Genomic DNA, 27,521 nt, shown 5'->3' with positions numbered 1-27,521 from the left:
CATATTTTTAGATTAGGTCTCTCTGATAAGTTAGCTATTAACACGAATTACTTTAATTGAAGAAATCACAGTTTAGGTCCTTTTATGGGTCCTAAGCCTATGTGCACTTGGATCTTTAATGCTGTTTGTCAATTTCTGACATTCCTGAGTTATTTTTCAGTTTTAATGAATTATTTACATGATTAGTGGGCTAAAATAGTGCTTTTGCACCCTCCACTTGGTTCCCTTTTGCTCTTTAGAAAATGAGTTATTTGCAGTATTGTGTCTTTCCCTCTGCTGACACTATGCCAATAGCTGTGTGGTACGAGGTGTCATGGTCTACTCCACTGGCCTTGGCACAGCCCAAGTTTTCAGTGGAGCCAAGTATTCATGCTCGGGCCTGGTGCCTGAGTCATTGTCACAAGAGCATCAGGGGTGTGAAAGAAGCCAGAGTTAGGGAAATCCTTTACTGTTCACCTAAGTTTGTTTGTCTCTTAGTTCTTCATTTGTAGGGAACTCTGAATGAAAAGTTTGAGGAAAGCTATAATGGCTGTGGGGCTGGGTGGTGGGAATGTACAGAGGTGACAGGCTGTGAGAATCAAGCATATGAAAAGAACAAGGTGGGCAGGGCAAAGGAAGGACTGAGATGGCATGTGGAAGAGCAGAAGGAAGCCAGCCTGATGATGTGTCTACCCTCTCATGGCCAAGTAAAGCTACCAAAGGCCTGTGACTCCTACCATGGTCAGCAGTAGCGTTAGAACAGAGACCTAATACTTTGCCCAACTAACCACTTCTATACCAACCACCCATCTTCCAGGGTGATGATGGGCCTGTGGAAGAGAGGTAGGGAGGCAGTGGCAGTGGTGGCCACTATTCTGGAAACAGGCACAGGTTTTGGATTGAAAAGTTTGAATCTTATTTCTGTGCATTTGTTGAATGTATCTCAGTGTCAGATGCAATGCTGGAATCCAGGTAGAGGCATCTGAGGCTCAATTTGACTTGATATAGGGCTGGCCGGGAGCAGAACTGGCCTCTCACAAGTGGAGCTCAACACACAGGTGCTGGTGGTAGCAGACTTCCCGGGTGTGACCCTCTATGAGGGGCCATTGTGTGAGCTCTGTGTTTCATGCTGTGAGCTCTAGTTTCTTGTGGTCTTTTATATCTGCAACAGTTACTAATGAGACAGACTTTGTATCCCAGAGTCTGAAAGGTACTGCTGTGTGGAGCAGGAGGACAGCCTCCAGGGAGAGGACATAGCATCTCTTACCTGTTACCCAGACAGCTCCAGAGCCTCCATCAGGCTGCTTGTGTATTAGCCACATAGCCTCACCCGGGTGAGGAAACTCTTTGACTAGCAGCTAGAACAGAAGGACGTTCAGTTTTGAGTGACAGGCTTGGCATTTGTGTAGTGATGCTCACCGCCGTCAGTCTGGTCATCTCTCTCATTGTGCCAGTGTGCATTGTTGAGCGAGGCTCTGTCTGTGCCCAGAATCCTCAGTGCTTGATAAATTTGAAATGCTTGGCTGGAGTGGAGGAGGTCACCCACACTTACAGCCAAGCTTTGGGACTAGGCAGCGCCAGGCAAGTAGGTTTATTTAGCAGAATTAGGACAGGCCTCTTAATAAATAGTTTCTTGCGGTGATGATCCTTACCTTACAATTGGTGCTACTTTCTTGATAATAGAATATAAGCCCATCATTAATCCAAAATACCCAAATAATCTCTAAGCTACTTCACATGGCAGCCCAAACCTACTGCGGAGTAGCAAGTGTGACCCTTGTGATCCCCGGACTGGCTGAGAGCTGTAGCTCACTGTGATGCCTGGCATTGCAAGTGCACCAGACCCCATATTGCTATCCTAGGACATGATCCAAATGCAGAATTTGAAGTCTGATTCTGTACCTTCATCTGGAAAATCATGAATTGAACCATCTTATCTTAGGGTCCCACTGCATTTCAGTTTAGTTATATTAAGTTTGTGTTATGAAGAAGCCCAGTGTTTTACATAGCTGTTTTACTAGGCTTTTCCTCATAGAATAGACAAAAATAAAGCTTCTCTAAACTCAGTGGTTTTATTACAAACCTACACTTAGTCTCTGAATCAAATCTGTAGGTAGTTGTCAGGCACATTCAGCGAGATGTAGGGAGCTTCCTGTCATCATGTGGACTGAGTCATTAGGTAGCCAATGGAACTAAAAACCATTTGTCCCCTCCCAGCTTTCCTACAGAGGGTCATGGATAGGGGACAAGATAGTCCTCTTGTTTTGGTGTTTAAGGAAATAACTGTGACCGGCGACTTGGCCTGAGGTTGAAGGCAGGAATCCCTCAATCCATCCAGGCTGAGTGGTGCTGTGTTAGAGGGATAGTTGCCATCAGAAAGCACAGGTGTGTGATGGTGGTGCTGCTGTGTTTTGGCAAAGTGTTGCTCTTTTCCTCTGAGAAGATATAATTAACTTGAAGTGCGACCTGTGAGAGAAATGAAGATTTGTGAGTGGCTATTTATAATGCTTGAAACTAAGGATTACCAGGGGACTAGAGGAGCCACAAGAAACATGGAGGGCTATGGGCAGAGGAAGCAGAGCTTCAGTAGCACAGTCTTGAGGCTCTCCGTCTCGGCTAGAGATTGTTTATCCAGCTTGGAGAAGCCTTGGAGCCTCAGCCCTTCTCTTCTGATTCTCTTTACATGGGCTTCTCTTAGGAAGAGCCAGCAGCACCTTAATGCTGTGGAGCTTGGGGAGACCCTGCTGACATGAGTTCCTCCTGAGGCGTGGCTGAGGAGGAGCAAAGCCCTGAGCATTGTGGTCAGCGGGGAACATTCCATCCTTCTCTGTCATTGCTAATTGGGTTGTGTGGCGTCTTGAAGCACATCATTAAATAGATGGTTTTATTCGAAGGGAGCACCAGGTAAAACATAGCTGTGAATAAATTTGCTTTTGAATTAAACAAAAAGGAATAGTAAGTGAACAGTGACAAGAAAACATAGTTCTACTGTCATGTACTGTGTATGTGCCTCCAGCAGTGGGGAGGCTGGGGTTGGAGGACTTAGGTTCAAGGCTGGGCTTGGGTTACAGGGCGAGATTTCTTGTTGTTTTTTGGTTTGGGGTTTTTTTTTTTTTTTTGAGACAGGGTCTCCTTGTAGCCCCAGCTGTCCTGGAACTCGCTATGTAGACCAGGCTAGCCTCAAACTCACAAAGATCCACCTGCCTCTGCCTCCTGAGTGCTGGGATTAAAGGCGTGCACCACCATGCCCAGCCAGAACATATTTTTCATTGGGGCTGAGGATGCAAGGCTGAGTGAGAGGGCCTATGTGAAGTGAAGGAAAAAGGAATGATCTCATGTCACATGGAAAGTGTGACACCTGAATGGGGGTGTGGCAGTGTGCAGGTGTGAATTTTGTATATTCCTAAGGAACTAAATTCAGTTGAATGCTGTTCATCTGTGTTCTCTAGATAATTGTGTGCAAAATGAACTGCATGATAAACTTATTGTTCTTGGAATATTAGTTGTGTTGCACCAACAGTGAGTTGTCTTGAAAATGGCTAGAAAGGAGCATTTGTAAATCAGAAACTCAGGTCCCTGTGTATAGGGAACTTGGGTAATTGAAAGAATGAAAGCAAAAGGACTTGTAGCCTTTATATTATTATTATAAAGTAGGTATTGTGTAAAGGCCGTCCTTCTTTACTTCCATGTTCATATGACAATTTCTCCCTTAATAAGTTGAATTTTTCAGATCTATAATCGAGTAAGATTGTAGGTTTAAATAAGGTCGGTTTAGATAGGTGTGAGTAACAATTTCAAATGTTAAGCCCTACAAACCTGGGTTATTTTGTACATATCACAGACTTAGCACAGAGAAAACCATGGCCTTGAATAGCTGAGATGGTTAAGATCGGTTTTAAACTCTAGTTGAGACCCATATTGTAGTGACAACATATTTAATTCAAATGTTGCAAAATGAATACAACTGAGGGTTTAACAAAATGGAAAATAAGATCCCAGATGTTGGATACACTAGCCTCTTTTCATTGGATCCCTGGTTATATCAGTAATATATACTGTTGTAAAAGTGTATAAGGCACCAAAGCTGGGGCTGGAGAGATGGCTCAGCAGTTAAGAGTACTGACTGCTCTTGCAGAGGACCTGGGTTTGATTCCCAGCACCCACATGGCGGCTATGAACCGTCCTTAACTCCAGTTCCAGGGGAATCCAAAGCCCTCTTTTGACCTCCGCGGAGGCATTGCACGATACGCGTGCACTCACATACACGCAGACAATACACTCATACACATAAAATAAAAATAATAAATAAAATATTTTTTTAAAAAGATACCAAAGCTAGAAATTATTCCTTGTCCATCCATATCACTAATAGTCATGTTTGATATACTCTTATAAATACAACTATATATTGTTTATGTACACGCCATTTCCTTCTGAATTTGGGGCTTTCTATAGTTTTTCCATTTTAAAAGTAGAGATAAATTTTGAATACACTTTTTTGTAAAAACATGTCCTTATACAATCTTTTCCTTTTCCAAGGAGTTGGCTTCTAAAAGTGGAATTATTGGGGCAGAGGTTAATGGATACATCTTACAGTGTTGCTTAGGAATATTCAGTTCATGGATATGTGCCCTTCACCAGCCTTGATTTAATTTCTACATGTCAGTTTTTTCCTACTCTAAGGTAGAAATGGTGGTTTCATTTTTCTGCCTGTGAGATCACTTTCATATTTGGGTTTTTATTTCATCATTTGTATTTGCTGTGCACATCATGTGTGGTGTCTTATTCTTCTCACTTAAATCTATTTACATCCGTGTTTCAGTGTCAAAAATAGTAACCTTTCATATGAAGTCTTGAATTTCTGTGTATCTCAATTTTCCTTTAAAGTTCTTTTCCATCAAGAAATGTTGTGTTATTTTTATTAAATGCAACTTTTAACATGTGGTAGAGGCTCCTCACATCTTGCCAGACCAACAGTCTGAACAAGCTGGCCAGAATCAGGGGTGGGTGTACCCTTACAAGGTCCACCCCAGATGCCCTTCATACCCTGTGGTGGTTAGTTTTATTTGTCAACTTGACAACCTAGAATTGCCTACAAAGAGTCTCAGCAAAGGATTGTCTGCATTGGGTTGACCTGTGGACATTTGTGGGGGATTGTTTTAATTGATGTGGGAAGACCCATCCCAGTATGGGTAGCACCATTTCCTAGGTGGGGGGTCCTGACTGTTAAGAGTGGAGAACTCAAGCGAGCAAGAGCAAGCAAGCATTCATTCTTCTGCTCTAGAGTGTGAATGTAATGTGATTAGTTGTTTGAATAAAGCTGGTGCCTTGACTTCCCCTCAGCGATGAACTGTAAGCTGAAATAAGACCCTTTGCCCCTTACATTGCCTTTTGTCAGAGTATTTCTCCACAGCAACAGGAATGAGACTAGACATGTCCCCACCGTTTTTGCCTAAATTCCATGCGGTGCTTGGCTTTATGAGCCTGATTTGTTTTGCTTGTTACCATTATCTCCTGTTTATTTTCTTGCAAGTGATGTAATTTCATTCTTGGTTGCCAAATAAAACTTTGTTAGTATGTCATTGTCTTTGTTCATTTGCCTATGAACATCTATGCAGTTTCCATGTCTTGGTGCTACTATGAAAGTATCTCTGTGGTGTGCTGATAGCCAGGAGTATATATCTGGGGCATATGATAGTTCTATCTTTAGTTTTTTAAGGAGTGTTGTCCTAGTTTATTTTTTCATTGCTGTGACAAAATACTCTGACCAATACCAACTTGGGGAGGAAAGGGTTTATTTAGCTTACACATCCCTGGTCACAGTTCATCTGGGAGCCCAAGGTAGGAACTCAGGGCGCAGGAACCTGGAGGCAGGAGCTGGATGGAGCACAGGCCATGGAGGAGTGCTGCTTACTGGCTTGCTCCCCGGCCCCTGCTCAGCTTGCTCTCTTATTCAACACAGGCCACCTGCCCAGGGGTGGCACTAACCACAGTTGGCTGGGCCCTCCCACATCACTCAACAATCAAGAAAATGCCCCACAGGCCAGTCCAATGGAGGCAATTTCCCAATTGAGGCTCCCTCCACCCAGGTGTGTTAAGTTGACACTAAAGCTATCCAGCACAACCATCCATACTGATTTCTTTAGTGGTGGCTGCACTAGTTTACATTGTACCAACAGTGTATAAGAGTTCCTTTTTCTGCACATCCTTACCAATATTTGTTATAGTTTGTTTTCTGTAGCCATTCTGACTAGGGTGACATAGAATCTCAGTTTTGATTTGCATTTTCCCTCGTGACTAAAGACACTGAACGGTGTTTTCATGTTTTTGTCTGTCTGTACTTCTTTTGAAAAGTGTCCACTCAGTTAATTCACATTTTTTTATTTGATTTGATTTGTGGGTGTGTTTAATTTGTTAAATTCATTAATTCCCTGTCTGATGTATATCTGACAGGTTTTCTCCCATTTGGTACACTGTCTCCTCACTCAGTTGGTTATTATTTCCTTTACCGTGCAGAAGCTTTCTAATTTGGTACAGTCCCTTTCGTCAGTTCTTGCGGCTCTTTCCTGAGGTTTTAGAGTCTCATTCTGAAAGTCACTGACTATGCCTTGAGGTGTTTTCCTTGTTTTGGGTCTTTGAGCCATTTTTCAGTCAATTTTTGTACAGATACCAGGTATCATTCTGTGTGCGTGCATGCATATCCAGTTTCCCCAGCATCGTTTGAATCCCAGCACCCACATGGCAGCTAACAACTGTCCATAACTCCAGTCCCAGGGAATCTGGCAGCCTCTCTGTCCTCTGCGGGCATTGCACGACACAGGTGCACTTACCTACATGCAGGCAATACATACACATAAAATAAAAAAATTAAGAAAGAGAGAGGCTGTCTTTTCATCTGCTATGTTTTTTGGCACCTTTACTTAGAATCACATGGCTTGAGCTATACGGGTTTATTTCTGACTCCTCTGTTCTATTCTGTGTTTTTACATGCCTGTCTTTCTGTCAGTACCACAGTGGTTTTGTTGCTGTGCTCTACAGTGTAGTTTGAAGACAGATATTGTGGTACCTCCAGTGTTGCTCCCCTTCCCCCTTTTGGGATTACTTGGCTCTTCTAAGTCTTAGGGACATGATTTTAACACAGGATGCCTTTGATCAAGTTCTGTAGTCTTGATCAGCATGAGTCCATCCATCTTAACAGATTCATGGATACCTATGTAAGAGCTATTGCCTCAGAGGAAATGTTGGGCTGTTTCCAAGGCTGTGTACAGTGGCAGTAGGGACCTCGTGGCATAGAAATCCTTCTTTTTATGATAGGAAAACATAAGGAAAAGTGTTTGGAGAGTTTAAGGAATCTTTGGCTTTTAAATAGAAAAATGATTTTGTGGGAAGGAATAGCAGTTCCAATGTGGCAGGGACCCCACTGTTGTCTGTCTTAGTCGGGTGTTCAGGTTTCTCTAACAAAATACCATATTGGGTGGCTGACTGAGGAACCAGTAGATTTGATACCTAAGCAGGGACTTCTTGGTCCACGGGCCACACCTTCTAGCTGGGTTCTACATATCAGGAGAGGGTGAGGATTGCCACTGTGACTCCATCACCTCCTAAAGACCCCTCTCCAAGATGGATGATAGTTTCAGCATATGGGTTGGGGGGGGGGTGTCTTTCCACCATGTTGTTTTTTATACTTAGTGTAGTATCAATTTAAAATTTGATTCAGAAGGCTGGAGAGATGACACAGCAGTTAAGATCACTGGCTGCTCTTTCAGAGGCCCAGGTTCAGTTCCCAGCACCCACATGACAGCTAACAACCATCTGTAACTCAAATTCCAGGGGATCTGGTTTCCATGGGAGTTGCATGACAAGTGCACTTACGCACATGCCGGCGATATGCTCATTCACAAAAAATAATTTGATTCCGAGAAAATAAGTCTTAAAGATTTAGCGTACTAAAGCTGTGCTCTGCTAGAAGCCCTTCCATAAAGAAGGCCAGAGTCTTTAGCCAGTCTGTGACTTATTGCATCCCTTCAGCATGTGGCCTTCCCACTTGCCTCCGCATATGATTATTCTGACATCGTCTCTTTTTAGGCAGGGAAGTCATTGTTGTCAGCATCACTTTTTTTTTTCCTAAACTTTTTTTAAATTTTAATTTTTAAAAAATTTTATGTGTATGCGTGTATTGCCTGCATATAGGTAAGTGCACCCATGTCGTGCAGTGCCTGTGGAGGTCAGAAGAGGCTGTCGGAATCCCCTGGGACTGAAGTTATGGACAGTTGTTAGCTGCCATGTGGGTGCTGGGATTCGAACCCAGGTTTTCTGCAAGAACCACCAGTGTTCTTAACTGCTGAACCATCTCTCCAGCCCCAGCATCACTTTCTATATAGCTGATTTCTGTCCTCTCACTTTCTATTTAGCTGATTCTTGGTTTGAACGCTACAGGTTTTACTTAACAGTCTGCGTCTGTCTTTCATTGTGTCCTGCAGTTCAACCTCTGTGCCCAGTGTGTGACTGAACTTAGGGTTTGTTGGTGGCCTCTGCCCTGGCATTCTCCCTTTCCCTCTGGAAAGCTATTCATAAGCCCTTGCCCCTCTGCTTCCCCCTTGCCTGCTTGTGGCCCTCTCTTGGCCTCACAATGGAATGTTGCTCTTCCTTTGGGGATGCTGCCTGCCTCCCCTGGCCCCTCTTCTGGGCTGTATAACATCTTCCCACGAATGTCCTCACCCTCAGAAAAGCCAGAATCCCTTAACTCCTCATACCAGACTCTGCTGTGGATGCCCCCATTCTGCTCATTTGGCTCAGTGGTTCAGAGTCACCTATGGTCCATGTTTCTGTACTCAGAATTTCTGTCACCCGACCCTGTTGACTCTAGTTCTGAATTGAAGTGGACTGAGGGATGATGGGCCAGGGATGAAGTAGAAATAGCAAATATAGACCAGGGAATCTGGTGTGCGTGTAAGTAGAGGGCAGAGCTGCCAAGAAGAGGTTAAGAAGAGAGGGTTTCTCAGTAGAAGAGAAGGGAGAATGTTGAAGCATGGGTCAGAGAGGATCTGGTAGAGGAGAAGATGAAGGGTAAAAGAAACAGGATTGTTTGTTCCCAAGATCTCAGAGGGACTCGACAACATCCTGTCTTGGCAGGTAACATCTTAAACAAATTTTCTTTCTGGTAGAAATAAAATACTTCAGGTTACACATCCATCAGGGACATGCTGTGTGGATTTGCCTATGTGGGAGTGACGTACGCCACTGTTGGTAGTTGAATAGTAGTGCTCATTCCAGTGTGAGTTGAGGGAAATGCATTTGAATACATCCATGCAGTGATTGCTTTGCATCCATAGGAAGAATAGTGTCCTGATAAGGGAGCAAGTGCCAAGATACTGTCACAAGTAAAAGCAAAATACATGATACTATAGCCCTATTTCTAATGTACTTGAATAAGTGGTTTTTGTTTTGTTTTGTTTTGTTTGTTGGTCTTTTTGAGACAGGGTCTCCCTGTAGCCCCAGCTGACCTGGAACTCGCTATGTAGACCAGGCTGGCCTCTAACTCACAGAGTTCCACCTGCTTCTGCCTTCCAAGTGCTGGGATTAAAGGCATGAGCCACCACGCCTAGCTGAATAAGTGTTTGTTAAAAGGAAGAAAGAAGAAATACCCAGATTTCTTTGCATGTAAAGACATTCTGGAAGGGCACCTTAGAAACCCAATTCTCTGGATTCAGCAGTGGGATGGTGAGACAGGGTCTTGCCCTCTACCCCAGACTGACCTCAGACCCATGGTTCAACTGTCTCAGCCTCCTAATGCTGGGTGGTTAGCATGTGCCACTACACTCAGCTTGTTTTTAGATTCTTAAAACAAACATACATGTATATTATAACATCCTTAGACCTTTCAAAAGATTAGATTTGAGGGATTTTTTTTTTTCAATTCCAGAGTTTAAAGTGCATGCTGGTATTTCCTCCTACTGAGTGGCAGTCAAGTACCTTCTCTAAAATGTCCATTTGAGTCTTTTCTGGTGCCTGTGGTTTACTTTCTTTAACTTTGAAGGAAATACTTCTGATTTCTAATTCTTCATGATTTTCCCTTTGGTAATTTTATAAATCTAGCCTGGTTTGTTTTTCATAACATTTCTTTCCTCGTTTTTTCTATCCAGAGGCTCTATTCATATAGATAAAAGGATAATTGTCTTAATACTTGAGTTTGTGCTCTGACAAATCTTATAACTTAAGTACAGCATTAAATGACACCATCCACATTATTATAATAAAACATTTTGAGGGTTTCCGGTTTAGTAGCTCATTGGTTGAATGTCTACCCAGCATGCATGAGGCCCTGAGTTTGATAAACCCCAGCACCAGAAAAGTAAAGTTGAGGAACAGCAGCATGTTGATACTGCGAACCGATGATGGCACATGAAGGGGACACAGGTAGGGAAAGGAGAGCTGTCTTCAACTTTTTTAAGACAGGATCTCACTATGTAGCCCTGGGCTGGCCTAGAACTCAGGAGATCCATCAGGGCCTCTGCCTCCTGCGTGCTGGCATTACAGGTGTGCATCACAACACCTGACTTGTCTTCAGCTGTTTAAAGGACTGTTGAGAAATGTAGAACTGGGTCCTGTAGACAGGTCTTCTCATAGTCCCCTTTTGGAGCAATGCAAGGAAGGAGTCCTTATGTCTATGGCACCCCACAGGGAGCAGTGGTTGAAGTGGTGACCAGGCAGATGGCTGCATCTGTATCTCTGTACAGGTCCCTCTTGCAGTCAGGAAAAGCACTGACTAGGTGGCAGAGGGCCTTAATTCTTAATGTTTTCATCAGTCAGTTTCATTTTTTTCTTTGTACTTCTTAGACCTAGAATATGTACTCTCCTTCTGTCCTAGTTCCATTCTTTACAAGTCTTGCTTTATTAAAGCTAGATAAGCACGAAGGTGATTTCTTGGTTAGACGCTGAAGGGAAACAAATACCTTTAAAAATAAACTTGGAAAAGGTTCTAATTCATAATGTTCTTGCGCTAATAGCTAAGTCCTGGGTTTGCAGTGGGCATCTTTGTCTAATTCAGAGGCAATACTGGGGACTGGATTGGTCATAGGACATCATAGACCACTGTGATTTCAAACTCTTGGCAGGTACATCTCCGTTCATGGATGCACTAACAGCCAATGGAACAGCCACCATACAGACGTCTGTTACAGGAGTGACAGCCGGGAAAAGGAAATTTATTGACGACAGAAGAGACCAGCCTTTTGACAAGCGGTTGCGTTTCAGTGTGAGGCAGACAGAGAGTGCCTACAGATACAGAGATATTGTCGTCAGGAAGCAAGATGGTTTCACCCACATCTTGTTATCCACAAAATCATCAGAGAATAACTCACTAAATCCAGAGGTGAGAGATGTGCCCCAGGGTACGCTTCGTGCTTCTCTGCACCCATGTCCCTGCCTGCTTTGCTGAGTGGCACTCCTTCTTTGCTCTTTCTAAACCTTCTGGGCCTGCTCATGATGCCCACCAGAGGTAGGAAGCAGGCGTGAAGTATGGCAGCTCGGCTCCTCATCACACTTGTAACCACAGGCACAGGGGACAGTAGGCAGGTGTTTAGCAACCACTCCATTCTCCTGCTGTGGAACCCATGGCTCTGAAGGGGGTCATGTAGCTGCGCCTCTGTCTTTGTTCACCCCCAGGTCAAGAGCTCTTTGTCTGTAGTGGGCTCAGCGGCCCTGGGACCTCCATAAAGTCACATGGGAATATATGTGCACAGGCTCTGCTTTAGTTTTCATCTGAATCCTGCTGGGTTCTTTGTTTGGACAAGATAAGAAACCTTGGGTCCCAGCCCCTTGGAAGTACCTGACAATCATCCTGCTGTACAGATCCCCTTCAGCACTGTAGCAGAACACAAGACAAGGGTTTCCACACCTGCTCTTTGTCAGTAAAGCCTAGTAAGACAGCTAGACCTTAGGGTAACTGGTGCTTGCAAAGGTTTGGAAATCAGTTCTACGAAGATGTTTGAACTTGCATTGTACCTCACAAAAGATCTGAGTTCTGATAGCTGCTTGTTTGCCACTGTGCACAACTTAGGCACGTCTGGATGTCTGGCCAGGATTGCAGAACAAATCAGGACATTTGTAGACCTCAGGGCACCTTTGCTAGTTAGGTTTAAATGCTTCAGAGATCATTTCATATAATGTGTGCCCTTCTACCCTCCGTGCTGATGTGCTAGTACTTAATGCACTTGGGCACCAATGATTTAGATGTCTGTCCCCATGGTGGTAGGCTGGTAAGAAAAATAAAACCAAAAAACTGATTCTGAGCTCATTTCTTTGAACTGACTGAATGTGCCACCTGCTGTCCAAACTAGAAATTCCAGTGGGTCCCACAATTTTAATCTGCTGGAAGTCACAGTGGCAATAGAACAGGCAGGCAGGGGATGTAGATTCACATGTCTTTCTAATTAATTTTAATCAGTTTTATAGTTCTATTTATACCCCACCCCTAGCATCCTAATCTCTGGTTAGAGAACTAAGAAGTATGTAAAGTATTCGCAGTTGTGGTGGATGAAGTGGATCACATCAATCTAGGGGTACGTTTTCTGTAGACTCGTATTGTCCCATAACAATGCTTGTAGAATTCTTACCAAAAATGCTCTTTACCACCTGAACTTGTGACTTGCAGGTGATGAAAGAGGTCCAGAGTGCTCTGAACACAGCTGCAGCCGACGACAGCAAACTGGTGCTGCTCAGTGCTGTGGGCAGCGTCTTCTGTTGCGGTCTTGACTTCATTTATTTTATACGGCGCCTCACAGACGACAGGAAGAGAGAAAGCACGAAGATGGCAGACGCTATCAGGTACGCACAAACAGGGTTTAGACCAAGACTCCACGTTTTGTAGTGTACCGGTCTTTGGGAGAACAGGCCCATACAAGCCTCAAGAATCAAGTGTACGTCTTCCTCTGAAAGGGACTGGTAGCAAAATTAATTAAGCCTTCTGCCTTGTTTATGGGCCAGGCATAAATTACTACTTGCCTTGGGCAGATCACTGATTTCAAGACTGGTTTAAGCTTGGGGCATCTGGGGGCCATTGTGATGATTTAGCATAATCTGTATTTGTGCTGTATTTCTGTCCTTAACCCTTACATAAAGATGCCTTCTTTTCCAAACAGTAGCACACCACTTGCTTTACTGTAAATGATCTGTGCTTTTTGGCAATTCACATGGATAGATTTGGCTTTGTTTGTTTGTTTGTTTTAAATATAAGCAGTATAGTATATACCTTGTTCTCATTTGTTCTGCCTTCAGCTACACAGAAGCATAAACGACACACAATTAAAGGCCCCCTATTCTTACAGTCCACTCTGAAAAGCACGCGGCTCACTTGTCTTTCCTAGCCCTTTCGTAAATACACTTTAAAAATTTTTTAATGACAGATGATAAAAAAGATATTTTGAAATTGCTGAGTGGCTAAATCAGGCTAATTAACACATGCATTGTTTCTCACACTTTTGTAGTGAGAGCATTTGAAATCTTTTCATTTTTGGCTTTTTGAGAGAAGGTCTCACTGTATAGACTTGTGATCCTCCTGCCTCAGTCTCCCAAATGCTAGGATTATATCCATGTACTACCATGCCCAGTTTGAAACCTATCTTAACAGTTTTCAAGTTGACAATATGTTGCTAATTATAGTCAACATGCCCTTGATCTAAGCATTTTAAAATATATACACACAAGTAATAACCAACTTGGTTAGGGTTCTGGGGAGTACGTGGGTTTTTACCACTTTGCTTTTTCTATTCAACATTACTGACTTGGAGACAGGGCCCTTTCCCCTCTGGTGGTTTTTTTCCTCTGCTGTGCCCTAACAGTTCAAAGTCTCCCCCAGAACCTCCAGATTCTGTAAGCACATCCTGTACTGTACTAATTACTACAGGTATAATTAAAAGTGTCTCATTTTTCAGAGGTGAGTTTTAGTTAAAGTGAATGGTCAGTCACCAACAGAAGATTTATATTACCCTGCCCACCTCTCTAGGACATATCCCTACATGAGTTCCTTTGAGTCCTTATATTTGCCTTTCTAATTTATAGAGAATTAAACATGCAAAGAGATGCAGGCTTGGAAGTGCAGTTAGTAGGTTGGCTCTTCTCCAAAACTCCCAAGTCCTTTCTATTGTTAAGGTTGAAAATTCTGACAGTTAACGGGCTCCATGTGGCTGAGGCCAGGCATTGCTCTTGTGGCACTGAGCTTTCTGGTCCCCTAAATGATTCAGGAGACACAGCATGACAGGGGTGGGGTACTTTATTCCTGTTTAATAGGGCCTGGGGTGTGGCAGGTCATCTCTGACAGCTTACCCAGATGGTTCTACAAACCCTGAAACCCCACCCACTCTTTGGAGTTATGAGGTATTGCCTTGGCACTGCCCAATTCATTTTCAAAATCAATAGACACTTGGCATGTCCAGCCCAAGACCACAGGTGGCCAAGACAGCTGTGAATGCAGCTCAACACAAAGTCATCAACTTACTTAAAGCTTAATGACATTTTTTTTTAAATGTTGTTCTCAGGCATGAAATTTGCACATGACAGTATTGTGTCGCAATGCTAAAGGTTTATGTGCCTGCTGGGTATCTTTCTGGGTGTTGCCATGCTATTCAAAATTGTTATTTCTGGTCAAATTTCTGGTGTAGTACTTGATGGCATCATCATCTTTCCAGTTTGAAATTAAACTGACTAGTGAACATACATAAATCTCTGAGATTGTCAGATGCTCTGAGATAACTTTAGAAATGCCTCGTTATCAGCCTCTCCATTAAGGATGAACTCGACTTTCATTTTTTTAATCCAAATTGTCCTGCCCCTTGTGGCAATTTTGTATGTTTTTCACGAGGCTCACACCGAACCCACGTAGAAAATCATGCTTTCTGAAAGCCCTGGCATAGTGAACTAGGACTTCCCTCAGTGTCTTCTAAGTCTGGCTTCATTCTCGATAGACTTTTCCTTCCTCTCCACTTGTGAATTTTCTGGTGTTGAGCGCACTCCTCCCTCTGGTGGCGAAGTGCTCTTGACAGTGGCTGAGGCTTGTGGTGTTGGGATTAGTAAAACCGAAAAGGTAGATGAGACATTTAAATAGCAGTCTCATTCCTTGAACTTTCAGGTAGCTGTACATGTTGATTTTCCTGTTTCTCATTCCCATTTCTTTGCCTGGCCTCCCCACTCCCATTTTCTCTTCTTAATCCCCATGTATTGGTATTCTAGGAAACAGCCAAATCCTGCTTCCCCAAAACCTTTCAGTTTCTTTAAGTGAATATATTTTTGTTAATAAGATTTTTTTCTTAATATACTTTGGCAGGATCAGATTAAAAAACAAGTCACCTGATTCAGTTAGCCTTTTTCTTGCTCGTTTGCATGTATGTTTTTTGTTTCTTTTCTTATATATATTGTCATTTCTTATCTTAAATCCTTAAAACTTTGAGGCAAATTACTTCATTGTGGCATGTTTCTTTAATAAAAACAAAACGAAAAGAACATTAAGCATTAGGTTGGCAACTGTCCAGGGCAACAGATTCTGTTGTCAGACCTGCCAGTGATGACCACTTCGCAGATTCTGCATAATAAAATGTCCAGTACCTTAGCCATAAAAGCATGAGAACCAGAAATCCATTCACAGCATTCGGCCTCTTTGGTTAACGTCTGTGGACGTGGAGCCCCGCTAGACTCCTGTTCTGTGTGGAAGTGCCTCTTCTCCAGCAGCCCCCGATAAGTGAGGATTTGGAGAGAACAAAGCAATGCCTCCACTGCCCCCAAAAACTGGACCTCGTCTCCCATTCAGTCCTGCTTAACTCAGCTGGGACAAGGCAACAGACTGGCTGTGAGCACACCAGAGCCTCAGTTTCCCCAGCAGTTCCTTATCTTACTTGATTATCTAACATTTTGATGTCTGGATTAATAAATGTTCTTCACAGCAGGAATTTTGCTTGATTCTAACTCTTAAAAGTTGTCGTCTTCTCTGTTGTACCCAATGCAACTGTTAACTCACAGATAATTCAGAAGGAACACATGAATGTTCGTGCATTTCTAAGATTTAAAATATACTTCTTTTTCATACCCAACAAAAGCAGCTAGCAAACCTTCCCCTGACCCCTGGCTGTTGAGGGCTCCAGCCCCTGGCCTGAGGACAGTCACTACTTCCCTCTTGGGGAGCTTTGTAGCTTGGCTTGAAGCTCACAAGACTAAGCCTTGTGGCCCTGGGAAGTTTCTACTAGACAGGATGCTTCTGTGAAGATTTTGTGCGGACTGTGTTTTGATGGTATTTAGGTTCACACATCAGCATGGATTCTTGCTGGAAAAGGGAAGGTCTTGGTTCATTGTGTGTGGCATCAGTTTCAATTGACATTACTCCAGGCAGCAATAAAAAAATTTGTTGGAAATAAATTTTCACCAGTCTATTGAGTCCAAGTGTCTTTTTCTCATCTTAGACTATAGAGGCAGATTTTGTTTTATACAATCATAGGACATAGGTGTAGCATAACATTATTGCAAAAACTGTGTACTAGTTCTCTGAAGCATCATTTTAGTGTTAAAATAGTTTTGATCATTCTTCTCATGTTAATTTGCCACGCCATTGTGGTTTCTCAATGTCAGCACTGGGGCAAATTCTACTCCCTGGGAGCTGAGGTTGGAGCCACTCTGGGCATCAGAAAACATACTGGGAACATCTGCTCCATGTCCTAGAAGCCAATTTAGCAGTTACCTTTCCCAAAGGTGTCAGCAGCAGCATAGGAAATTTTCTCCATCCCACCTCATTGATCCTCAGTCCTCAAAAGGCAACAAGACTTACAGTATCTGTGCTTCTTCAAAAGCCAGCTTAAAAGGTTGTCTGGCTCTCTGTATATTAAAGCCCAGTGTGAGCTTTCTAACAGTACCTCAGGCTTTCTCAGTTAGGAAGTCTTAGTGTGACTCCTTCATTTGAATGACTTAATTCTTGTCCAAAGATCCCACAAACTTTGGGGGCTTTCTGCCCAGACTGGGGTCAGCCTGGCCAACCACATCTTTGACAAGCTGCTGAACTCTGCAGCCCTTGGCTGCTCACCTCCCTGATGTACCCCTCAAATGAAAGAAAAGGTAGAAAAAAAGCCCCATGGTCCATTCTGCAAGTGTCCTGAGGCTAGGGGCCACCTAAAAAGTGCTGGGTCATGGTTTCCAGAGATGCAAGCACATCATTCCAGCTTTTGAAATTGATGGGTTATAGAATGACCGGATGCTAACCATGGGCCCAGGTTCAGAACTCAGTCATGAAAAGCACTGGTTTTTCCAGCAGTTCTGATCTAGGTAGGATTCAGCTTGAGTGAGCAAGACTCCAGTCTGTAGTATTTATTTTGTTGCTTACCTTTCCTCCACTGTATTAAATCACAGTAAGATGCTATCTCTGAACACCTAGCCAGCTCCAAATAGCATTGACTGGTGCACTAGGCATGCCCTGTATGTGGACCGCCCTGCTCCTTGCCTTGCTTTCCTTTGAATTCATCCTGTAGTGGGATCCTCCAGCACTTGTAGAATGCAGATGTAAGCCTTTGGAGGGCTGACTGACCTTGTTTGCCAGCCTCGTGTCACAAACCAGCCTGTCTGTACTGCATAAAGTCATTTAGTCCAGTTTAGGATAAAATCAGGCTATCTCCAGATAATAGCTGGCAGAAATCACATACCAAGGCTAGAATCCTGACTCTGTGCCTTCTGACACCTATCTTTTGTTCGTTCAACATCAGGCATTCTCTTGTGTGCCCAGGACAAGCTTCCTCAGGGTGGCTCCTTGGTGGTCACAGGAATCCTGTAATGGGAGTGGGCTCCTGGGTCTTCAGAGGAAGGACTAAAGACCAAGATGTATTAGCCAGGAAACCCACAAGCAAACTGCAGGCCCAGAAGCAGCCTCCAAAACTTGAGACAGAACTTGTGGCAGTACCATCTCCTACATGAGGGTCAAGCTATCATTAAGCTTTAAACATACACCAAATAAATCCATAGTCCACAGCTTCTGGGAGAAGGCCTAAAACAAATCTCATCTCTTAATAATTTCCATAGTTTATGTCTTGGTAAATTGAGTTCCGTGATAGACTTTTTTTTTCATCTGCTCAAATATGCAATGTTTTCAGTAATTCCCCATTTATTTTTCATTTTAGAAACTTCGTGAATACTTTCATTCAGTTTAAGAAGCCTATTATTGTAGCAGTTAATGGCCCAGCCATTGGACTAGGAGCGTCCATATTGCCTCTTTGTGATGTGGTTTGGGCTAACGAAAAGGCTTGGTTTCAAACACCCTATACCACCTTCGGACAGAGTCCAGATGGCTGCTCTACCGTTATGTTTCCCAAGATTATGGGAGGACCATCTGTGAGTACCGTTTAAAAAAAAAAATCATTCTAGAAGACACCCTGAAGACATCTAGTTTGGTTGTTGTTCTGCTCATTGTATACGGTGTGCCATCCTGTGGGGACTTTGCATCAGATACACTTGTAATTAGGTTTGGTTCGTGGAATATTGTGATACTGGGCTATACCGTTCCCTAGAGAAGGACACCATTCATGGAGGAGCTCACAGCTTTGCACATTTAACACTGATATCTGCTGTCAGTAGTTACCCAGTTCATAACCCAAACAGTAGAGTTTGCAAATGCAAAATTCCTTATAAAAAGCTCCATTTAAAAAAAAAAAATGTAAAAAGGGGCAGTATTACATAGGAAAGAGTTTGCCCCACATGATTCTGTGGTTTTATTAACTGTTTGTAATCATCTGTGTTTATATTGTAGTTTAATTTGACAAGCAACTGCAAGAACCTTAGTCCTTGAATTAAGGCAAAAGGTAGTGTCATGAGAGGGGTTCTGTAAAGGCAGAACTAAGAGTTCTCCACTGGCTGGTACCTGTTGAAGGACTGGAGAGGAAGTTACACTGGATAGAGGGAGTGGTCAGGCTGTGATGCAGCTATGGCCACCCTGCTGGAGCTCTGGAGCCACATGTGCCTGCCCCCGGTGGACTGACATGGCTGCTTTGTGTCTGTCCATCACTGTTGTGTGCGAGGTGCACAGGAGTGTTATGCCCAGGCATGCAATAACTGAGCTGAGTCTTTCCCTGGAGGACCCGACAGCTGTCTGCCAGCAGCACTGCTCCCAGGTGGAGCAGCAAGGCTTCTCTTGAAAGGGACCACAGCCACCCGTCTTGGCCTCCCATAGTGCACCCCTGTGCTTCCTGCACATTGGGCAGCTCCTCCAGGATCCAAGGCTGCTTCTACAGGCGACGTACCGGAGGGAGATGAGGCAGTAAGAACAGTTTTAGGCACCGCCCCCACCCCAAGAATGTATGATGAAGGGAAAAGATATTTGTTTCCTTTCATTGCTTGCGGAAGAAAAGCCTGGTGTGCACATCTTTGCAGAGCAGTCAACTTATAAATAAGGCACATGGACCTCGGAGAATCCCCAGGGGAAGCACGGAGATACCGCAGCCTCCACAATGCGGAACTCTGCCAAACACCATCACTCAGTCTAGTAAACAAGAAAACTTGAGGCAGACCAGGCTGCATTGCTGAGCAATGCCCTTCAGGAGCAGCAGAGATGTAAGGGGCACTGAGTGGTGTGACAGGGCCCAAGGTGGACTCTTGGGTCACAGAAAGAATATTGGTGAGGAAACTGGCAGTACTGGTACAGGTTATAGTCTAGTCTGTAATAGGGTGACCGTGGTCATTTTCTAATTTTCATCATAAGATACGACATGTTAATCCAGGAAAATCTGGGGGAAAGATACTGGCAACTTTCTTTTGTAAACTTTTGTCACTTTCACATAAGTCTAAACTTATTTCAAATATTCAGGTTCTTTCAATGAAATGTGAAACACAAAGGTTGGCAGAACAAGCCCAGCCCCACTGTCCATCTCGTTTCACACCACCTTGCCTCTCGGCTCCATGTACCCTCCCACAGCGGCTGCTTTGCTATCCCCATTGATTGATCACTCTGGTGAAACACTTCCCCAAGGGCTAAGGCCCCATCATTGCCCTACTTGGGCCAGAATAACTGCCATTGACAGGAGAAACCTGAATCTTGTGTTCCACTCGAGCCCCTGAACACACACACACCTTTGCTGTTGGAAATACAGCACAATCTAGAGGTCTTTGGAGTACCATATTACCACCATGGGAAAACAACACCTACAACATATGCATGCCCTGTGTATGTCTTGACCAGGGTCTCAGCAGCACTGTGGCACCCCAGTCCAAGACTCATAAAGCCTGAGGACTTACAGGCAAGACAGGGTAACAGCATTAGTTCTCACTGGAACACAGCAGCTCACCACCAGGAGCCAACAATCCAGTGTCCTTTGGAATGATTCCATGCAGGCAGCTCAGTTCTGGTGTCTCTCACTGGAAGACTGGATTTTCAGTTGACATTAGCAAAGCATATGTTGGAGTTGGTGCTGAGATTCACCATCCCTCAACCAACACCTACTCCATTTATGTGGGTTTGGTACCAGGACTGGCGTGGCCCAAAACCAAGACTGGCCAATACCATAGTCTCCCTAGTTCAGTGCCCCTTCCAAGGTGGGGCTCCCTTCTGAACATAGACGTGATTCAGCAGGCTGCATTCTTCTTACATCCATCCCTCCTTCCTTTCCTTCACACACTCTCCCTTGTCCCCAATCTTCAGGCCCCTGGCCAGTCATTAAGGCCAACTACTACTGCCATGGGTCTGTTAACCCTAACTTAGACTTGCTGCTGCTTCTCCTGGTACATGACCAGGAACACCCCACGTTTGTGGCCATTTCCTTGCTGCTGGTTCTCACTGTGGGAGAGGCTCCTGTGAAATTGCTGTTTCCTTTTCACCTTACCACATCAGGAACCACCCTCTTCCCCCACCCCTATAGGGCCACCGGTATGGGATGAGGCAGGATACCTGTCCAACAGGTGATGGGATCCCAGACCACTTGCCCTTCGCCCCCTGGGATATATGCCAGGACACAGCTATGCATCTGCTGCCTGCCCTACGTGACAGGAGCTCAGCTCCTGGTGGACATTTCATTTGATGCCCTCAGCCACATAACCATTCCTCTCACAGATCCCAAGCAGTACTCAAGACACAGATACATCTTTTCCTGCTGAGAGAATGGCCCAGCCTTGCTCCAGAGCATCAGGCTTCAGTATGACTCTTCGTCTTGGCTTCACCACAAGCCCTACCTGGCATCTTTTTCCCCCCTACCCCACCCTTGCCTCTCATAGTCAGCCACAGTAGTCCTGACCTTCTACTTTCTCGTTCTCAAAACATTTAAAGAACAGGGACAGAGCATTTCCTGGGGAGCTTGTCAGGGGATTAAATTGATTTTTTCCCCCCCCAAATCAGTGACCAGTCCTGATTTGATCTGTGGGTCAGGCGCCCTTGGTATTTATTTCTGTAAGTCTTCTTTCAGCCTTCACAGACCTACTGTTCCTTTGAGGGAGGAGGTGAGTTATAACTGTTGGCCAGGGGAGAAGATGGGGTGGGTCTGTCTGAGTGAAACAGGGTTATCTTAGAAAACATCACGTTGTCTTCACTCAAGGCACACACTTTGTTTTTACTAGGGGCAGGTAGCTATTTTCACAGGCACACTGAGAGAGGACCATGAGAGCATCCGTCCAGAGGTCTTCATGCCCAGTTTGGGGGCTCTTGTCTCCTCCCACAGCTTAACTAATCCTTGAGTAAGATAACTGTCTGAAGCTTGGCCAGTGTAGCTGACAAGTCCTCGGTTCCTTGCTACCTAGGAGCTCCATGGTTTGCATCCCAGCAACAAGTTGTTCCCAATGCCATCGCCCTTTTTGAGGGCATTAGAATGCCAATAGCAGGTTAGATTGCTGCTCTACCCTGCCCTGGAGAATGGGGGCTCCTTCCTTCTCTCCATTCCCACTTGTCACAAGTGACTTCCCTGTAAGCTACTGTGGATTTAGTAAGCAGAATTGATAGATAAGGTGTCCATGGAAGGACAGGACTTAACAAGAAGAAAAAACTGAGCCTTTCTGCAAAGTGTGAAACTCAGGGGAGATCCAAGGCCCTTTGTGGCCTCACGTTTGTTCAAGATGTCCTCTCTGCACAGTGGTTACAGTGACCCCTGTCCCTGAATCAGGCCATGGGAAACATTCAGTTATCAGACATCTGTCTGCCCTAAATGGGTCTCCAAACATAAGATAAAAAACATGGGTGCCACATCTGTGTAGTCTATTTTACCAAGTAGCATACCCTTAACTCCAGAGTAGATCACTGTATTCATTTACAGGTTGCTGAACAAAATAATGACAGAAACAACTTAAGGTTTATTTTGACTGTTAGGTGAAGAAGTTTGAGGCAGCTAGTTACATTGCATCTGTATTAGGGAGCAGAGAGAAATGAACAGTGCTGGTCAGTTACGTTTCTCCTTTGTATTCAGTGTAGGACCCCAGTGCATGGAATGGTGAAGCCCATATTTAAGGTGGGGCTGACCCACCCAATCTAGAAAACTCCTCACAGACATTACCAGAGGTTTGTTTCATTTTGATTCCAAATCCCTTCAAGTTGATAATCAAGATTAACCATAACATACTACCCCATGGCTTATGGTCATCTCTGTGCAAAATGTATTCAGTCCACCTTCCAAGTTCTCATAGTCTTTTAACAGTTTCAATACTTTAAAAGTCCAAATGTCATCTGAGACTCAAAGCAGTCTATGTGCTACTATAAAGTAAAAAAACAAGTTACATATTTCTGGTGTACAGTGGTACAGAATCAGCATTCCCATTCATAAAGAGAGAAGGATAGGTCCTTCCGGGTACGACAAAGAATGGTTGAACCAAATTAAGACTGAAATCTAGTAGAGCAAACCACAAATCCTGTAGCTCCATGTCCATCATCTGGGACTCGTGATGAAATCATCTGGGCCCCAAGGCATGAGAAGCCCAGCCCTCTAGCTCCGCTGTACATACAGTGTGTCATGGTCCTGGCATCTCCAGTACCCTGGGATCACCACTGCAGTTTAGACTTCATCTTCACAGCTTTATGTAGTAGCCTCTTAGCCTCTTTGCAGGCTCTCACCTGCCACACATTGCCCATCCCTCTGAAACCTTAGAGCAGACTCCATGACCCCCTCAGTGTTGCATCTTTCATGTCTACAAAATCAAGTACTGCACAGATGTTGATAGTGTCAGGTTCTGCTGACAGCTCAGGATTGGATCCTGGCCCCTTGAGCCACAGCTGTAGTGGCATCTTTGTGCCTTGATTGCAGAATCTGCAAAAGCACTTTCCTGAGCAGTTGTTTTGAGCAGGGAAGCTGTTCTAAAGCATTCTCAGTTCATGCTCTTCTTTCAAATGAATTTGAATTCTCACAAGTGAGTCTTGCCCTCAGGGTACCTTTCCTGGCAACTCCGTGCACAGTGCCAGGTGTTTCTGCTTTTGTTTTGTTTAATGGCATTAATTTCTTTAACAATTACACCTGCATTCAAATGTCTTTGTTAACTCTAGACTCTTGCACCTTCTTCCTCAAACTGCACATTTTAATAATCTTTCCACTCCACTTTCTGCTCTCTACTGTAGACCTGGATGAGGGCAGTGAGCAGAAGTCATGCCACAGCTGAATGCTGTCTTTTCTTGATATTTCTTCTACCAAATAAGCCCATTACTCCTATATTCAGCCTCATTCAAGTTTTTGGGACCTGGGCAGAATGTAGCCAGATTCTTTGCCAGAACATCACGTAAATGTTCTCTTTCTTAGTTCCCTGTAGAGTCCTTGTTTCTCTCTGGAACTGTATGAACCAGGTCTCCATTATCCCTGGTTTTTGGGGGGTTTTTTTTGTTGTTGTTTTTGTCTGTCTTCCCCCCGCCCCCCCCCATATTCTGGTCTTTTAAACTCAAGCCAGAATGGCTAATTAAGCTCTGTTTACAGCATTATAGGGGTTTTCTATCCCAAAGTTCCTAAAGCAAACCACTTCTAAAAGCTACATGGTCAGGTTTATCACAGCAACCACCCCTTTCCTGATACCGGTTACTAATTTTCTGTATCCGTTACTTTGTGTATTGCTGGGGCAAAATGCCTGTCAGAAGGAACTTAAGGGTTTATTTTGGCTCACAGTTGGAGCGTACAATCTGTAACAGCAGGGAAGTCATAGCAAGAGGAGCTAAGAATGGTATTCACAGTCAGATAGTAGAGAGATGATGCAGCTACTCAGCTCCCTTCCTCCTTGTCCAGGATCCCAGCCCCAGCCAATGGGGTAATGTCACCCACATTTAAGGTGAAATTGCTAACCTAACTAATCTAGAAAATCCCTTGAATACATGTCCAGAGATTTGTTTCCATGGTGTTTCTAAATCTCATCAAATTGACAATCAAGGTAAACTATCACAGGTCATTACCAAAAACATTAGTTTTGCCGGGCATGATAGCGCACGCCTTTAATCCCAGCACTTGGGAGGCAGAGGCAGGCCTAGTCTCCATAGTGAATCCAGGACAGCTGGGGTTAAAAGGAGACAGACTCTGTCTCAAAATGACAAAGAACAAAACAAAACAAACAAACATTAGTTTTAGGTTCATTGTGAACTGGTACTAAAATGGGCCATTTGGCAACATTTACTGTCAAGTCTAGTAGTAAAGAATCCCTACCAGTAACCTGAGCTCATTTTGAGTTATTTCTCCAGGGATGAAAATCTGGGTAGTCTGTTTTCTCCCACTGTAGGGTTGGTGTTGGGCTGTGATAACAAAGGGGCATGGGAAGGGCCCATCTAGGAAGATGGTGAACAATCTTGAACATTTATACACCACTGAGCAGGTGCATTTTGGATTTAGATCCCTTGGATCAAATGATGTCAGCAGTGGAGGTCTTGCAAGTTCACTGCCTTGGGCCAGTGAGATGACACAGTGGGTAAAGATACTGACTGCCAAACCTGACAGCCTGAGTTTGATCCCCAGGATCCACATGGTGAAAGGAGAGACCCAAGTTGTCCTCTAACCTCCGCATACACTTCATTGCATGTGTGCCTCCCCATACACACAGTAAATAAATAAATAAATAAATAAATAAGTAAATGATGTTTTAATGAAGTCATTAGCCTTGGAAAAATTCCCAAATGGCCTGAAGTTGTCTCATGATGAGCACCTGACTCCTTGGCCTGTTGTTTTGTTTCATCTTGGAATCTGATGGTTAGGTGTTCTCAGTTGAGGTGATTCCTGCCACACCCCCCAGGACATAGGAATGGCTAGAGACATTTCACCTGAAGTGATGCTGGTCATAAGAAGTCGGGGTGCCACCCACATCCTCCAACACAGGCCAAACACCACCAGCTAAGAGGTCCCCAGAGCCAGGTGGTGGAAACGGGAGCAAAGAAGCGACCATGCCGTGTAATTCCCACTTTGTGAGCAGCGTTTGCCTAAAGCCAGGGCCAAAAATGAATGCTGCCAAGGTCACTTACACTGTGATAGCTCTTGTTGAAAATGGCCGCTGAAAGGAGGCGCTTTGTTTAATGGCTTGGAGCAGCCAGAGTCACACCTGGAATGAGTGGCTTGCCCCAGTTGGTGTGTACAAATCCTGTCAGGATTAACTGAAGGAATCTCATTGTCAGGATAAAGGAACCCCAGATAAGCTATGTGAGCCTGTCTGTTCTGCTGCCGTGTAGCCTCCTCCCCATACACATCTACGGAATGCCTGCTGTACCCCAGGCACCTTGTCAGGCTCCTCTCTCAAGAATTCTCCCACCCCCCGTATGCTCCAGTACTGTGGTGCCACAAGCAGCCTGTGCCAAGGAGAGCACAGGATAGCCCTGACCAACAAACACAGGCCACTGTTTGTGACCTGTCCCTCTCAAGTCCTGCTCCTGTGTGACTGAAGAGGTGTCAAGCTAATGGCTGATCTCCCAAGTTCACCCACAAGAGTTGCCCTGTTCTGGGGGGAAGTTGGAAGAGACCCAAGGGAGCAAGTGGCAGGGCCCCTGCATACCACTGTCCCCATACATCTTCAGATAGCCTGCTCAAACCTCTTAGCTTTTTAATCAGAACATTCCAGACTCCTTTTGGCTGAACTAAAAGATATCTCTGTCTCGGCTTCCTCCAGCCTTCTCACTTACTGAGATGCTTACACACTAACGTCTAAAATCCTAAGGTGCTTTCAATCCCATCAGGTAGGTGCTTCATGCAGACATTTAGTCCTGAGCTCAGGCGTCAGGTTGTGAATTTCCAAGAGACCTAAATCTTAAATGGGTAGAAATTTTAAGTTTCCCATTTAAAAACTACTGAAAAATGCAGGGTGGGTTGAGTCTATTTAATCTGACCAAAGGAACGTTTTTCTTAATGGGTTTTTGTTTAATGGTATTGCATTGGGTTTGGGGGTTTGGTTTGTTCATCATGTCCCTAAGTTCATCATGTCCCTAAGTTAAATTGACTTATTTAAGTGGGGTGTGTTAACAGCCTTGAGTCAGTCCTGTCACTTAAACCATTGAATAAATTCAAAATCCCCCTTATTGTTCTGTACCCAATGTGAAGTAGGAAGGTCAGGAAAGACTATCCAGCAACAAATGAATGTGGAGCCAGGCAGGCCAAGAGGAGGAAGATGGACTACCAAGACCATATGTGGGCTGGAGCAAGAGTGGGTCTGACAAGCCCAGGTGGGGAGCACCAGGGAAAGATAGAAGGAAGAGGGCAATGCTGGACTGTTGGTTGACTTCCAGAAGGCAGAAAATGGCATGTATGAGGTTAGAAGTGTTGGAGGAAGCTGGAGCAGGAGAATCATGAATTCAAGGCCAGTCTGTGCTATGGAGCAAGACCCTGTCTCAGAAGTGGGAAGGAGAAGTAATGCCAGCCAGCAAAGGCCAGAGAATGCTCAAGGATGTTCATCTGCATGACTCCTGTCAGAAGGGCTCACTGGGCCTGGCAAGAACTCCACTGTCTGGAGGACATACTGCATTCTCTGAGACATAGTCTAGGAAAGAAAATTTCAGGTGCTCTAGGGTACTTCCCAGGCCTCATGACATCAGGGACCCCTTTCCTCATCTCTCTGGGATCTCCCTCTAGGAAAACCATCTTAACTGCCAAAATAAGGTCAAGTCGGGTTCTGTATGTCTGTTTATGAGTCATCCTTTTCACTGAAAGGGGCTGTACATTCAAATTCTTCAGAGGCTCATAAGCTTGTCCAAGACTGAGCTCCAGTGGTGTACTCAAAACCTTGCAGACCCTTCTTGTGAGGAGCCTGCAAACCCCACCCCCACCCTCACCTTTGTTATGCAGCACAGTCTCCAGTGTGTGCTGTGTGCTTGGCTGGGTGCAGGACACAAATACTCACTGTGACCCAGAGGTACATTTGGTTGTTGAAGGGCTTCATCATGATTTTACCTCTGGAAAATGGAGTCACCTACAGTGTATTAACCTGGGCCCCAGAAGCTCATGTTCAGGTCATCACGACCATTGACATCAGCTGCTGTGCTGTCTGTCAGGCGTTCTCCCATTCCCAGCCTGCCTCAGGAGCCTGTCGTTTGAGTGATGTGAAATACATAAACCTTGTGCAAGGGCTTGAAAAGTGGCCTAGAATCCAGTATACACCTATGTCTCTATGTC

The 27,521-nt window shown here is 44.4% G+C and overlaps 1 protein-coding gene across 2 annotated transcripts in view; it reads left to right on the top strand.

The window, feature by feature from the left end:
- The window catches only part of Cdyl (chromodomain Y like), a 163,468-nt gene that overhangs the window by 132,509 nt on the left and 3,438 nt on the right, over nt 1-27,521 (top strand). For both annotated transcript variants that reach the window (XM_008831661.3, XM_029562864.1), the window contains 3 exons: nt 11,094-11,350; nt 12,632-12,804; nt 18,123-18,333. In XM_008831661.3, the coding sequence (XP_008829883.1) occupies nt 11,094-11,350; nt 12,632-12,804; nt 18,123-18,333 (641 nt within the window). The remainder of the gene's footprint in view (nt 1-11,093; nt 11,351-12,631; nt 12,805-18,122; nt 18,334-27,521) is intronic.

Source organism: Nannospalax galili, unplaced genomic scaffold (genome assembly GCF_000622305.1).
Source record: "Nannospalax galili isolate Female #2095 unplaced genomic scaffold, S.galili_v1.0 scaffold72, whole genome shotgun sequence".
Classification (NCBI taxonomy): Eukaryota; Metazoa; Chordata; class Mammalia; order Rodentia; family Spalacidae; genus Nannospalax; species Nannospalax galili.
Note: the sequence above shows the minus strand (reverse complement) of the source record. Positions and strands in the feature narration are given on the sequence as shown.